This window comes from Pristis pectinata, chromosome 19, assembly GCF_009764475.1.
Source record: "Pristis pectinata isolate sPriPec2 chromosome 19, sPriPec2.1.pri, whole genome shotgun sequence".
Taxonomy (NCBI): Eukaryota; Metazoa; Chordata; class Chondrichthyes; order Rhinopristiformes; family Pristidae; genus Pristis; species Pristis pectinata.
Window position 1 is genome coordinate 38,850,256 of NC_067423.1, and position 16,569 is coordinate 38,866,824.

Genomic DNA, 16,569 nt, shown 5'->3' on the forward strand with positions numbered 1-16,569 from the left:
AGGGTCAGAGGTTCAGGCTGGGAGAAGAAATTACTTCACTCAGAAGATTGCAAATTCTGGCAATCTCCACTCTGAGGATTGTGAATCCAAGAACGAGACTGATAGATTTTTGGCTTCTAAGGAAATCAAGGGATTACATGGGAATACAGTGAGAAAGTGGAGCTGATATAAAAACTCAGATGTTATTTTACTGAATGGCTCAAGGGGTTGTAGGACCACCTCTTGCTCCTGGTTCTCATGTTCCTGTGGCTTTGGGAGTGAGGTGTCGGGTTGTGACATCCAGTGAATGACACCTAGGGTGTGACATTAAGTGTGAAAAGTCTGGAATGTGACATCTGGAGTGTAGAACTTAAGTGTAAGACTTTTGCATCTGTCAACAAATCATTTGCAGCCTTTCTCCCAGTAAATAGAAGGAGCCCATTGTTTCATAATGACGGGAACATTGCACTATACATTGTACTGACTCAACTGACAGCAGTTACACCAATCGCAGTGAGGAAGGTCATTAAGCTCAGCTTGGGTGCTGCTCCAGTGATTCAGAGGGAAGACAAGAGAGTCAGGGTGAGCCAGTTTACCTCTTCATGGCCAAACAGCAAAAGAACTGGCTTGAGGATGAATGCAGGGATCTAGCTGTCCATTCAGAGGAAGAAGTGCTGACAGAAATATGAAATGAAGCAACAAAACAAAAACAGAGCTTAACTTTTAACCGTTAACCAACACTACCCTGGTTATTTTTTTAATTCACTGATACATGGCAACTTACATCACCTTTGAAGAATTTAAGGTGTGCTCTTGTTTTAAAATGAATTTAACCTTTATTTTAATGAAAGCTTTTAAAATACAGGGCAGCACAGTGGCACAGCTAATAGAGCTGCTACCTCACAGCTTCAGGGACCTAGGTTCAATCCCAACCTCCGCTGCTGTCTGTGAGGGGTTTGCACATTCTCCATTTGGGTTTTTTCTCTGGGTGCTCTAGTTTCCTTCCACATCAAAGACATGCAGGTTGGTAGGTTAATGGGCCACTGTGAATTGCCCCAAGTGTGTAGGTGTGGGGTAGAATCTGGAGGGAGTTGACGGGAAAGTGGGGGAGAATATAATGGAATTAGTGTAAGATTACTGTAAATGAGTGCTTAATGGTCGGCACAGATTCAGTGGGCTGAAGGGCCTGTTTTCTTGCTGTACGTCTCTATGATACACAGATATGATCAGAGGAAGCCAGGCAGTCACTGAGAAGATCAAAACCTATGGCCTGAATGAAAATTTAACATCGCCTTTTCATTCCACATTTTAAGCAATAAACACAGCACCTTTGCAATGTTTCAAGGGGGTGACCTTTGAACGTTGATGGTTAAGTTGCCTTCTTTTGTTCCATTTGACTTCACATGGTGCCAGATGTGATTTATATGGTGCCTAATTGCCCAAGCAGAATGATGGATGAATTTTTAAAAAAAAAACGACTGGCGATAAAGGTTAAAAAAAAATGGCTTTGTGCGTCCCCTCCAAATCTGCCAAAATTTCAATCACTGCACCCAAGTAACTGACTTCTGCATCGAATTCAAGGGCTTGCACAGAGTCGAAGCTCGATACAACAGTGCGGCACTGAGCGCTTGCCAAAGCCTTCAGAAGTACCGTCGTTCAGACAATAAACCAAGGACCATCTGCCCCTTCAGGCAGTTGTAAATGACTTCAACGCTCTGCTCCAGCAAGTGCAGAAGATTTTCTCCCTAGGGTCCTGGCCAATATTTATCGCTCAAACATCATCAGAAGATAGATTATCTTGTCATAATCACATTGGTGTTTCTGAGACCTAGCTGCACTCAAATTAACCGTTGCAATTTCTATATTATAACCATTGCCAGCTTTTTTGTAAAAAGTACTTTTTTGTTCGTAAATCACTTTGGGATATTCTGAGCCTGGGTAAGCTCTGCAGAACTGCAGGAAGTTTCTTTAATAATATTGTCCAATGTGGAAGTGAGTCATCTGTATCAGAAAGGTCCTGGAATTATTTTGGGCTCACTTACAAATAACGTCTACAATTGGCTTCAATAATCCCGATTTAGGGATTTCCTTTGTGAGCTGGAAGGGCAACTGTGTGATTAAACTTGTTTAAAAGATGCCACCTATTTCCTTGGCATGAAAGCTAGTAGAACATCAGCACTGAGACTCTGGTGATTGGCCCATAAAGGGTTAAGACCCAGTTTCGAAATACCAGCTCGGCAGATAATTCTAGCTCTCCACCTTGCTTTTGCTCTTCCCATTCACAGAAGCAGTGCACACATTACAAATCACAGCAACAACAGCACGTCCAGATGCTGCTATTGAGGTAAATTCATTACATTCCTCGACTCGAGTGAAAGTATTAAGCACCGGCTGATCTGCTCTTCACAAGCCAATCCACGCACAGAAGAGTAATCCATTACAATATGTTCCAACATCTGCCTCCCCATATGATGCATGACCTCTTCAATTGACCCTCTTTATACAGCGCCAGCATTTCTGTTCATTACAGAAGGAGGATGAACAGGGTACTCGTCTCATCTTCAGGTCATCAGCCAGTAAATACATCTCCATTCAAAACTGGACTTGCACACGCACTGTCTGAATCTCTTTCGATCCCAATCATAATATTCTCATCATTTCTTTTCCAATAGCCATGCCATAAATTGGTTGGCTTCTCCCACTCCCCTCCCCCCATTCCCCCTCCTCTTTCAGATATATTTCTCTCCCTCTCTCTTCTGCTGTTTATGAGCTCTGCGGGAGAGGACCTGTCATTCACCACATCAGCAAGAGATGCATGGTACATGTAAGCACTGACCTGCTCTCTGCGTGTGACAAGATTCTTAGGTCAACCTCCTAAATGGTGGCCCCTGCGATATTCAGCACTCCTGGTGAGGTAAATCTATAGCTAATTTATTAGTAATAAAAGGCACCTGCCACAATAAACACTTCTGGGCTTCTTACAATCACAGCCTAGTATAACGGGGAAGGGGCTCCCCAGTCTAACTGCTTGTCTAATTCAATTACCTTTTCTTTTTTAAAAAGAGCCCATAAACTTTGGGGCTTTTCTCTTAATAAAAATAAAACTTCAAAACTGCAGTTTTCAATAGTACCATGCATTCTCCAACATGTTGTTGAATTATGATTGTGTTTTTGCATTCTGTGTAGCTCTATGCGAACACATACAAATGGCAGACACTGCCACAGGAAAGTAAGAAGCTGCAGAGTGTAGTGGACTCAGACCAATACATCGTGGACACATCCCTCCCCGCCATCGGTAGTATCTACAGGAGGAACTGCCTCAAGAAGGCAACATCCATCATCAAAGATCTCCACCATCCAGGCCATGCCATCTTCTCACAGCTACCATCGGGCAGGAGGTACAGAAGTCTGAAGTCCCACACCACCAGGTTCAAGAGTAGCTACTTCCTTTCAACCATTCGGTTCTTGAACCAACCTGCACAACCCTAATCACTACCTCAAGATAGCAACATTATGACCACTTTGATCACTTTGCACTATGATGGACATTTTTTTTGTTCTAATTGTGTTCCCTCTTGTAAAAATTGTGTATAATTTATGTTTAATTTATGTTTAATCCTTGTGAATGCTGCTCTTCTGATTCTGTGTGCCTGTGATGCTGCTGCAAGTAAGTTTTTCATTGTACCTGTGCACATGTGTACTTGTGTATGTGACAATAAAGTCGACTTTGACTTTGCAGCTGGGCAGAATCAACTGCACTGATGCTGATTCCAACTGATCCCGCATACTGGAGTTGGAGAGGCCAGTCTCTTCACCTCCCAGAAAACACATCCTCCTGAAGGTGTAAGGGCAGCACAAACTTCCCAGGATCAATTGAACGGGGCAGAATTGCCCACTGATCTGGAAACCATGCAACAAAAATGCAGACAGAACATAAACCTAAAACTCTTCACTGGGTTTGGTGTTGGATGTGTCATTGTCGGATGTGTCCACTCCATCCCACAAACCATCCACTCCTCAGCCTGATATCCCCATTCCCACACTGTCCGCCTTTCCACACCGATTAATCAGAAAGTGAATAGACTTCATTGCCCAGATGGTCACAGTCAAGTTGGCATCACTCCCCTATGCAGTACCAAGCAGTGTTCAAAGAAGTTTATTTAAAATGTCACAAGGTCTTTTTCCTGAGTTCTTTGCAGCAGTGCCCTGGAGATTCATCTTAATTTCTGGTGACCCCAGGCAGATTGACACCTCTCCTGTCACAAATGAAAACTGGATGACATACTTGAATGAAGCAAGCAAGCTTCACTCAATTAAGGACCTGATTTTGTTATTTTTAAAATGTTTTACTCAGTTCCCATTCTTGTTCTTAACTCTTGATTTCTTTGGTCTATTCTGTTTATCATTTAAAAAAATATTCCACATGTACAAACAAACCTGTTGGAGATCAAATCAAAACACTTCAGTTCTTTTTGTTAGCCTGGTGCTGGGTAGGACCCATTATAAAGGCAGGTGCACTCACTGTCACAATATTAAACCATGCTGTGTGCATGGGGAATAAGTACGGGCAATAATGTGAGCAAAAGAAATATTAAAGGATGCAGGATGTACCGTTTGCCAATAATCTCCTTGGCATGGTTGGTCAAGAGGATAATTTTGATTTTGGTTGATATTGCAACCAGCTATGCACCTTCTCTGACTTTCCATTGAAATATAATTACATTTCCATTTTCACCTTTTCTTCCCATCTATATCAGAACTAGACATTTTGGCCTGCAATCATTTTGGCTCAGATATTTTTCACTGTTACTATAGTCTGGCCAGTTGAGTCTCACTATTAACAACACAACACACAAACAAAAAAGCATAATGTGCTGCTACTTCTACTCTAACTTCCCCCAATTCCGTATTTGGTCTCACCCTACCAGAGATATTCCCTTTGTTCCACCCATCCCTTCCCCACTTTCTCTGCTGCTAAAAATCAACTTGTTTTCTCTCTATCCCAGTTCTGACGAAGGGTCCCGGATCTGAAACCTAACTGGTTCTCTCTCCACAGATACTGCCTGACCCGCTGAGTGCTTCCAGCTTTTTTCTGTTACCCTTGCACTTCTATGGCAGAGCTTTTCTTCCGATGATCACATAGCGTAGCGATTAGCGCGACACTATTACAGTGCCAGCATTGGGGTTCGATTCCCGTTGCTGTCTGTAAGGAGTCTGTACGTTCTCCTGTGGCTGCGTGGGTTTCCGCCGGGTGCTCCGGTTTCCTCCCACATGCTAAGGACGTACGGGTAGGTTAATTTGGGGTTTAAAATGGGCGGCGTGGACTCGTTGGGCCAGAAGGGCCTGTTACCATGCTGTAAATAAAATTTTTTAAAAAAGAACATAATAACAACAGAGAGCAGACACAAAAGACTGAGATGCTGGAATCTGGAGCAACACACAAAAAGCTGGAGGAACTCAGCGGGCAAATAAATAAAATAATAATATTAAAAACAAAATCTACTTGCAACTATACAACGTCTTTTACAGTGTAAGATATGTTAAGTGACTTCATATAAAGAGATTATCAGGGCATCCACTATAAATTCTTGATCAAAGGACACCTTAGAGGAAAAAGAGAGGGAGAAAATGTTTATGCAGAAGATTGGTGGACTTTAGAGTACATTTGAAGTATAGTCACAGTTGTATAGGAAGCATGCAAACCAAGCTGCATACAGAATCCACCCAACGTGATAATGAGCAGTAATCTGCCTTCAGACGTTGGTCAAGAATTTCCCCGAATCCTTTGAGAGAGTGCCAAAAAGTCCTTGAGCTGCAGATGTGGTGGTAAACTGGCCATTGGTTTAGGATCACATCCGGAAACGGGCACCTCCACCAGAGTCACACTCCTTTGGGACTGCACTGGAGTGTCAGTCTGGATTATGTGCTTAATATTCAGGAGTGGGATCTTGGTGTCACAGTGCTTCCTGATTCAAAAGTCAATGGAAGTCAAAAGCAAAAGTCGCAGCTCATTCAGTATTGACCATGGTCTGCAGAGACAGTGCATACATGTACTTGTGCACATGACAATAAACTCGACTTTAACTTTCGACTTTGACTTTAGAGGGATGGAATGTCTGAAGGAATTTAAACACTAAGATTAGAACTTTAAATTGAGTGCATTGGGGGTTGGGGCACCAGTGTAGTCCAACATCGAGCATAGTTAAGGGTGAGAACACTACGCCATATAGAATACACTTGGTAAACCTTTGGATGCACTGAGGTTAATGGCACATAAAAGATGGGTACTGGCCAGGAAATGTTTGTAATAGTTGAGTTTGAACTTGTCACATTCTTGGTTGAAACTCTCGGTCAAAAATGGGCTGAGACAAGAGTACAGATGAGTAAACAGATATGAGATAAAATCACCTCTTAGTCACTCCAGGAGTCCCAGAAATATCTGTGCTTAGAAAGTTAGTGAAAATGAAGACTATGCCCATCCTGTTCCAAGTACAGGAGTCAAACTGGAATGTAACATGACCTGCAGTAATCGTATTTAGTATCACAGCTTTCAGATATCCATTGGAACCTTTAATAAACCCACAGTGGCGCAGCTAGCAGAGCTGCTGCCTCACGGTGCCAGAGACCCGGGTTCAATCCTGACCCCAGGTGCTGTCTGTCAGGAGCTTACACATTCCCTCTGCGACCATATGGGTTTCCTATGGGTGCTCCAGTTTCCTCCCACATCTCAAGGACGTGCGGGTTGGTGGGTTGGTTGGCCGCTGTAAATTGTCCCTAGTGTGTAGGCGAGTGGTAGAATCTGATGGGAGTTTAAGAGAATATTGGGAGAATAAAACAATGGGACTAATGTAGGGATTAGTGTAACATGGGTGATCAAGGGTCAGTGCAGATTCGATAGGCTGGAGGGCCTGTTTCCATGCTATACCTTTCTATGACTCTATGAGAAAACTGTACAAATGTTGAATTCTACCCTTGCTATGACTATTAGCAAATATGTGATAAGTACTTCTGAACACTTGCCTCCCTTTTGACTCATTTATCTTGTTTACCATGTGTCAGATACAGGAACATTTTATTGAGTATGACCTGGAAAGAAAGAACTTGCATTTCTACATCATGTTTCACATCCTTAGATCACCCCAAAACATTTCACAGCCAAAGAAATATTTCTGACGTACAGTTACTGTCTGATTTGTAGGCAAATGCATCAGCCAAAATATACACAAAGTCCCACAAACAGCAAAGAGACGAATGACTACATTGTCAGCTGGTTGGTGCTGCTTGGTTGAAGATAAACCATGACTGGAAGGAATCCCTTGTTCTTTTTCAAATCATCTCAGGGGATTGCCTTTGTCCATCCAAGCAGGTTGAAAAAAACCTTAATTCATTACTTTGTCCAAAAGATACCAATCAAGGTGCCAATCAAGTCCTTGTTCCTGCAACCTTCTGACTCAAAAGTACGAGTGTACCCAAATTGTTACTGAAACCGGAAACTCCTGATGAAATTAAATGCCAATGTTACTGGGGAGTACAAGGTTGCGTTTTGTAATATCAGTGTGATAAGCTGTGGCTTGGAAGGCATACTTTGATTTTCCCATTCTTGGGATTTTTGATCTCAACAGTGCCGTACATGGATACTCATCTATTCCCGAGGGGAAGGAGGTAGAAGGGAAATCATAAGGTGTTCTTTTCACCTCCATCTGTGTACCTTCTCATGAACAGAGGTATTGACTTACACAAGTTACCCATCATGCAACTGTGCTCCAATAACTCTGGTGACATTGGGCTTGGAATGAAGAATTATGCATGATTTTGTTGGAAAAACAGTTGTATATAATATACATATGGACCAATTAATTGGAAAGTAATGTTTTTCAGTGTGAGACTGGACAGCTTGCTAAATCAGTGGGAATTTCTTGGCAAGAATTTTCTATTTCTCTCAGTTTTTCAGCTCATTCCTGGGAGGCTCCAATCTCATCCAGCCGTTCCTGTTGAGTTAGCTGCTTTCAGCCAGTTTATGTTCTGATCTCTCAACCATCAGGATGCCTTTGTTAACCATTTATTTATCAAAGGTTAAGTTTTCTATTTACCACTTTTTCATTAAATATCTCCTCCAATGAGCTGCCCCTGACCTTTGAGTTCCTCAGCCACAATCTGTCCTACCTGCAACTGGAGCTGGCCAAGTCCTGGTGTTGCTGCTGCCATAGTCGTGGGTATAAGCTGAAGTGGGTACGGCTCATCTGTGAAAATGAACAACGCACGTCTTAGAACATCTCACACACACTCCGTCGACCAATCCCAAACGCTAGCGGCAACCTCACCACCCCTTCACCATGCTTCCCAAGGTGATGCCCGCCTGGATAAGACTGTTGACTTTAGCTTCCAGCTCTCAAAATGAAAACTGGCGATAGATTTGACAAAGTGTGTCAAGAATTAAATATAATGAAACTGCCTTTGCCCTTATTTCAGGTTGCCTTGTAGGCCAAATCTACAGTGGTTCAAAATTTATCATCCTTCTTACATAACCTTCCCTGCTCACTGGGTTCAATACAATGGGACCATTCCAACATAACGTGTGTCGAATATACTTACAAGCCCGTTGTCTCAGACTGACGTGGCACCTAATAAGTACCAGCCCAGACTGACACTTCCTCTGGACCTAATCCATATTATGCAAAGCTTGTACGGATTTAATCCTCTCGTAGCTGAATGTAATAGCAACATTTTAATATAAGTTAATCTACAAATTATCCTATGCCAAATAATCATAAATCCCAAAATGTGACAATTTTATGAGATCCAATAAATTCCCAGCTGATGATTTAAAATATCTGCCCTGCCAACAGTCTGTGATTTTGCACCCATCCCTTTGATTACATCTTAACTCTGTCCAATGGTTGTTTCTTTATTCCCTGTCACCCAGTTATCACTGACAAACAAAGTCAAGATCTACTGCTGCAGTTCTCCGCTCTACTCAACCCTTTGCATTTGCTTCAATAGGAGTGAATTTATTCGAGTAAGCAAAAGGATTGTGGTGTCACAAGGACAAACCTGTAATAAAATACAATTCTTAGCACACTATTTTTAATATTTTTAACATAAGAGTTAGGACTAGGAGCAGACTACATGTCCCATGTTGCAATTAGATTTCACACTCAAGTCTTAAATATAATGAACAATTTAAATTTCACACACACTAGGATAAAGAATTCTATAAAACTTACTGTCCACTCTGAGTGAAGTAATTTCTTCACATCTCAGTCCTAAATGGTTAACTCCTTACATTAAGTCAGTATGTCTTAGCTTTGAACTCCTCAGTCAGAAAAACACACACTTTCTATCCAAGTCTATCTTCATTCCCAATGGAGACACAAGAGCCTGCAGATGCTGGAATATAGAGCAAAAAATAAACTGCTGGAGGAACTCAGCAGGTCAGGCAGCATCTGTGGATGGAAATGGACAGTCAGCGTTTCTGGTAGAGATCCTTTATCTGCGTCCGGATGAAGGGTCTCAACCCGAAATGTTGACTGTCCATTTCCTTCCACTGCTGTTGCCTGGCCTGCTGAGTTCCTCCAGCAGTTTTATCATCTCCTCTGATATGTTTCAGTCAGATTGTCCCTCTTCCTACTCAATCTCTCCTTTTAGGATAACATCCTGTACCAGAAATTGACCTAATGAATCTGTGCACCACCATCTCCAAGACAAGTACATCCTTCCTTATGTATGGAAACCAAAACTAGTTACTGTACTCCAGGTATGGAAACACCAAAGCCTTGTGTAATTTTAGCAACATTTCCTCCTTTTGTTAATCAAATCCTTTTGCAATAAAGGCCAGTGTAGTATTTGCATTTCTGTTGATTACAGTATCAGCATGTTAAGCTTCAGCATCACATGTACCAGCACATCAGTATCTGTGCGACCACCAACATTTCCTATCTACTCACCATTTCAAAAAATAAATTCTCTTTCTTTTCTTGTCAAAGGGAAGAGGCTGATATCTCCCTACAATACTTCATCTGCCATCTCCTTACCCACTTACTTAGCTTGTCAATATCCAGAATCAGAGTCAGAATCTTTGCAGGACATTAGCCTCCACCTCACAGGTCATTTTCCCACCTAGTTTTATATCATCAGCAAATGTGGATACCATACACTGTCTTTTTGTCTGTCATTGATTTAGATTGTAAATAGCTGAGGCCCCTCTTCTGCTGCTTATTACACCTCGTTAATAGAGGTTGCCACCCTGAAAATGACTTATTATCTCCAAACTCTGTCTTTTGTCCTTTAACCAATCCCTGATCCCCTAACAATGTGATTCCTTATATTACACAACAAAGTTTTGGGAGGCATCTTTTGAAAATCCATTAACTGATTTCCTGTTATCTACCCTAAAAAAAAGATTCTCAGTCACATTTTCACTTTAAAAAAAAGTGTTGAAAGCTTTGTTACTATCTCCATGTAACTGAAATCCACCATTGGGGCAAATTTTCTCAATCTCCTCTCCAAGGTTTTAGCCCTTCTTACTAAAATGTGCCATCCAGGACTGGCAGAAACCTTGATTTATAACGTTGAGCAGGACTTCCTTGCTTTTGCTCCATACCATCCTAGAGCACAGATGCATACAAAAAGAGCAAAAGAGCATTGTGATCATCATCAGGTAGAGCACCATCAGTCTTCAGGATACTCCCTTGAAATTCTGGTTCAATTAATGCACAGCTGGTCACAATGGAATTCTGCCTGTGCAAACTTGAGCATGCTTAAACACAACTTGCATGTTCCAGGAACTAATGTCAACACAAACAGCTTATCGAGACGCAATGCATGACAAGAATCTCAATGAATCAAATCCATTAACCATGCATTAAATGGGGGTCCTGGGGATGCACCTTATTACTGCCCCAGATCCAATATCAGAATCATACTAACCAGTAATATTTATTCAGCTGCAAATTAATTTACAATAACCATCAACTGTTCCAGATGAGCAGAATGATAAAGCTTGAATGGCTTAATCATTCCATGAAATCTAAAGTCTTCAAATCCCTGGATGTCTAACATCTCATGTAAGATGTAGTTCAACTGGGTACAAAGCACATTGTCACTCAGAAAATATAAATCACACTTTTTTTTAGGTGTGTTGCAATAGAAAGTAATTTTTCACCTGTGTGAATGTGGGTCAGGTGAAAGGAATGGCATTATTCCTTGTGAAACATTCCTTTTAGAGCATTGATCTTGTTATCCCAGGACTACTCAGTTTTACTACTGCAGTGCTGGATGGGAATGCCTGCCAAATAAGTGAAATCACTCACACACTCCACCCCATACTCAAATCACCGCACTGCCCAACCTGATCCAGCCGTCAAACCCCCATCTCCAGGTCGGCTGATACCAGACCGCAGTCTGCTGCCCACTGCCCCGCAACATTGGCTCTGCCAGTCTCCGATTCCCCAGCTCACTAGCCCTCCCCTCCCCTTCCACGGCACAGGCCCAGGACCACCAACCACATGAACCCACCCTCAGAAGAGTACCAGGTGGCACATTTTCAGAGTGGAAGCTGTGCAATGCCTCATCAGCTTTCAGTAGAGGGTCATCCACCAGAGGGGTTATTGGTGGACTGTTGCAGTGACCGTCTCACATGTTAGTCATAGTCATAGAAAGTCAAAGACTAATACAGCAGGGAAACAGGCCCTTCAGCCCAACTCGTCCATGCCGACCAAAGTGCCCATCAAGCTAGTCCCATTTGCCCTTGAGTTTTCGGGGAAAAGTTCTCCACAGAAGAAAAATTCCACCATGTACAAAATCCCTTCTTCCTTGAGACAATACCTTTAAGCCTATTGATTAGCAAATTAGGTCGTTGATTATGCCAAATAGTGTGCCAACTGGGACCTGATAACCTCACTCTCCAAAGGCATTATCCAGACTAGACTGTGGCGAATTCTCCAATTTCCAGTACACTGCTCCCCCTCTGTCCCTCTTCTCTCTCCTCCTGATCTACCAAGTCCCTCCTACACCCACCCCAGTCCCCCATCACCCCGTCTCTTTCCCCTCCCCCACCCACTCCTTCCACTGGGTCCACGCCATCTGCCCTCCCCACTTCCCTTATTTGGTTCGATGCTCCACCTTCCTCTCCTATCAGATTCCACCCTCTGCAGCCCTTTGCTGCCTCCACCTATCACCCTCTGCAGCCCTTTGCTGCCTCCACCTATCACCCTCTGCAGCCCTTTGCTGCCTCCACCTATCACCCTCTGCAGCCCTTTGCTGCCTCCACCTATCACCATCTGCAGCCCTTTGCTGCCTCCACCTATCACCCTCTGCAGCCCTTTGCTGCCTCCACCTATCACCCTCTGCAGCCCTTTGCTGCCTCCACCTATCACCCTCTGCAGCCCTTTGCTGCCTCCACCTATCACCCTCTGCAGCCCTTTGCTGCCTCCACCTATCACCCTCTGCAGCCCTTTGCTGCCTCCACCTATCACCCTCTGCAGCCCTTTGCTGCCTCCACCTATCACCATCTGCAGCCCTTTGCTGCCTCCACCTATCACCATCTGCAGCCCTTTGCTGCCTCCACCTATCACCCTCTGCAGCCCTTTGCTGCCTCCACCTATCACCCTCTGCAGCCCTTTGCTGCCTCCACCTATCACCCTCTGCAGCCCTTTGCTGCCTCCACCTATCACCCTCTGCAGCCCTTTGCTGCCTCCACCTATCACCCTCTGCAGCCCTTTGCTGCCTCCACCTATCACCCTCTGCAGCCCTTTGCTGCCTCCACCTATCACCCTCTGCAGCCCTTTGCTGCCTCCACCTATCACCCTCTGCAGCCCTTTGCTGCCTCCACCTATCACCCTCTGCAGCCCTTTGCTGCCTCCACCTATCACCCTCTGCAGCCCTTTGCTGCCTCCACCTATCACCATCTGCAGCCCTTTGCTGCCTCCACCTATCACCCTCTGCAGCCCTTTGCTGCCTCCACCTATCACCCTCTGCAGCCCTTTGCTGCCTCCACCTATCACCCTCTGCAGCCCTTTGCTGCCTCCACCTATCACCCTCTGCAGCCCTTTGCTGCCTCCACCTATCACCATCTGCAGCCCTTTGCTGCCTCCACCTATCACCCTCTGCAGCCCTTTGCTGCCTCCACCTATCACCATCTGCAGCCCTTTGCTGCCTCCACCTATCACCATCTGCAGCCCTTTGCTGCCTCCACCTATCACCCTCTGCAGCCCTTTGCTGCCTCCACCTATCACCATCTGCAGCCCTTTGCTGCCTCCACCTATCACCATCTGCAGCCCTTTGCTGCCTCCACCTATCACCATCTGCAGCCCTTTGCTGCCTCCACCTATCACCATCTGCAGCCCTTTGCTGCCTCCACCTATCACCATCTGCAGCCCTTTGCTGCCTCCACCTATCACCATCTGCAGCCTCTGTCACTATTTCCACACTTCCCTCCTCCATCTGCCCATCAACCCCCCCCTCACCTGGATCCACCTATCACCTGCCAGCTCTTGCCTCACCCCTCCCCCTCACCTCTTTATACCAGCTATCTCCCTCTGCTTTTCAGCCCAGATGAAGGGTCTCAACCTGTAAAGTCGACTGCTCATTTCTCTCCACAGATGCTCCCTGATCCGCTCAGATCCTCCAGCATTTTGTTGGCTGCAGTGCAGAGAATAAAATAGCCTAGGGTAGGATTGGGTGCTCGATGGTCAGCACAGACCAAATGGCCTGTTTCCATGCTTTTTCTCAACAAAGATTAATGCAGCTGCTCAAGGCACTTTCTGTTACTTTGCATATATGTTAGACCATAGATAGGAAGCATCCTTATCATCTGCATCTATGTAAATGTATTAACATGATAAAGCATCCCCAAGCACTTCATGGGAGTAACATTGGACATATATCACTGCCGAGTCACATAAGGGGATATTAGAAGAGGTTTGTCAAACATGCAAGCTTTAAAGGTCTTAAGGACGAAAGTGAGGTGGGAAGATTTATGGAAGGAATTTCACAGCTTTGGAAGCAGGCAGCTTTGGACGCAGCAGCCAATGAAAATGAAGTGTTGGATGCCCAGTGTTTGTTGGCATGGGTGGAGGTAGTTTCAGAGACTGTCAAGGGATAAGGGCAATTGAAGACCAGGATGAGAATTATAAAACTTGAGCCCTTGCTGGAGTAGGAGCCAGTGTAGGCTGGTGACCATTCTTCCCCCAGGCCTGTTATTTGTTTCTATGGGGTGGGTGTGGGTTGCATCTCAGGATGGCCATGATTCCTACAGGGATGCTCTGGGGCACACGTTCAAGTTGGAGTGATGTGAAGATTTAACAGACACCTGCCCAGATGCCCCAGGAAGGGGAAAGGTGAAATGTTTGAACGTTTCCATGAGGTGCTGAGGCCTAAGTTATGTCCTAAACCTTAGCTGACACAGGCCGAATCAGGGACAGCTTCTATCCTGCTGTTATAAGACCCTTGAACAGACCTCTTATACGCTAAAGATGAACTCTTGATCTCTCAATCTACCTCGTCATGGCCCTTGCACTTTATTGGTCTACCTGCACTGCACTTTCTCTGTAACAGTAACATTATATTCTGCATTCTGGTTTTTTTTCATCACTTTGTACTACCTTGATATATTTATGCATGGAATGATCTGTCTGGGTGGCACGCAAACAAAAGCTTTTCACTGTATCTCAGTACATGTGACAATAAGCCAGTTACCAGTTCCTACGTTTTGGCTATGACCATGGGAAGGGATATCCAAGGCAGTTAAATCCACTCACGGAACTGTGGAAGGAGGAATTACCAACCACATTGCACTGATGCTTTTCTATGTTCCTTCCGACCCTTTGCCGAATACTCTGAGTGACTGACAGGCTGCTGACCTTAATGTTACAATTACATTTGATTGGTTAAAAAAACCTTACTACATCCAATGAAACATCAATAACATTTGGAATAAAGCTTGCTTTTAGTTTGGATAACCTCACATTTCCCAGTGTTATACTCCATTCAGCCCATTGTCTAAGGGACATGTAGTTTTTGGTTCCATTAATTTGCCTAGTACTTTTTCTCTAGTAATTGTAATATTTTAAGTTCTTCCCTCTCATTTGCTCCCAGATTTTCCACTAGGGCTGGGATGCTTTTTGCATTTTCTACTTTGAAGGCAGATATAAAATATTTGTTCAGAGTCTCTGCTCTTTCCTTATTTCCCATTATTAGGTCCCCAGTTTCATTCTTTAAGATATACATTTTACTGTCTTTTCTTATTACTTTTTGTTAGTTTACTGTCATAATCTATTTTCTCCCTCATCATTTGTTATCAAGCTTTGTAGGTTTCTAAAATTCTCTGTGCTGTCACCAATATTTGTAACAATGCATTCCTTTCTCTTAATTTGATACCAACCTTAACTAATTTAATAAACCACGCATGAATCATCCCTCTTTAAATGGAGTATATTTTTATTGAGAGTCATAAAGTATCTCCTTAAATGTCTGCTCCTACTTATCTACCCTTGTATCTTTTAACCTGTCTTCCCCGTTCATTTTAGCCAACACTACCTCATATCTTTACTTAATTTGTGACACTTATATTTCCAACCTATGTTTCTCACTCTCAGATTTAATGTGAAATTCTACGTTATGATCACTCTTTCCCAGAGGATCTCTATGAGATGATTAATTAATCCTTTATCACCATTTACATTTGTAGGGTCTAATTATATGGTCCTACTGTTACACCACTGATTTGGACATATGTTACTGTTTCTTCAGTGACTCCAGATTAATTCCCTGGAAGTCCATACCAATAGCTTTATGGCAATATTTTGTCATATTTGAACATAGAACAAACAGTACAGCACAGGAACAGGCCCTTCACCCCACGATGTTGTGCCGAACAAATTAAACTAGTAATTAAAAGCCTAACTAAACTAGTCCCTCCTTCATACACAAGTCCCCATCCCTCCATTCTCTGCATATTCATTTGCCCATCTAAGAGCCTCTTAAATGCCTCTATTGTGTTTGCCTCCACCACCAGCCCTGGCAGCACATTCCAGGCACCCACCACTCTCTGTATAAAATTCCTGCCCCGCACATCTCTTTTGAATTTACCCCCTCTCACCTTAAGTGCCTGCCCTCTGGTATTAGACATTTCAACCATGGGAAAAAGACACTGACCGTCTACTCTATCTAAGCCCCTCATAATCTTATAAACTTCTGTCAGGTCTCCCTCAACCTCTGATGCTCCAGAGCAAACAACCCAAGTTTGTCCAACCTCTCCTTATAGCCCATGCCCTCTAATCCAGACAGCATCCTGGTAAACCTCTTCTGTACCCTCTCCAAAGCTTCCACATCCCCTCTATAATGGGGCGACCAGAATTGAATTCGATACTCCAGATGTGACTTAACCAGAGTTTTATAAAGCTGCAACATAACTTCCTGACTCTTCAACTCAGTGCCTCGACTAATAAAGGCAAGCATGCCAAATGCCTTCTTTACCACTCTGTCAACCTGTGCAGCCACTTTCAAGGAGCTATGGGCTTGGACCCCAAGATCTAAGATCTTGACTCCATCAGTTCAAGAAGGCGGGCTAACTCAGACTTCTCAAAGGCCAAC

At 43.7% G+C, this 16,569-nt stretch overlaps 1 protein-coding gene across 10 annotated transcripts in view; it reads right to left on the reverse strand.

Annotated features, from left to right (window-relative positions):
• The window catches only part of sox5 (SRY-box transcription factor 5), a 353,819-nt gene that overhangs the window by 92,012 nt on the left and 245,238 nt on the right, over positions 1 to 16,569 (reverse strand). For all 10 annotated transcript variants that reach the window (XM_052033500.1, XM_052033492.1, XM_052033495.1 and 7 more), the window contains one exon: positions 8,143 to 8,219. In XM_052033500.1, coding sequence (XP_051889460.1) covers positions 8,143 to 8,219 — 77 coding nt within the window. The remainder of the gene's footprint in view (positions 1 to 8,142; positions 8,220 to 16,569) is intronic.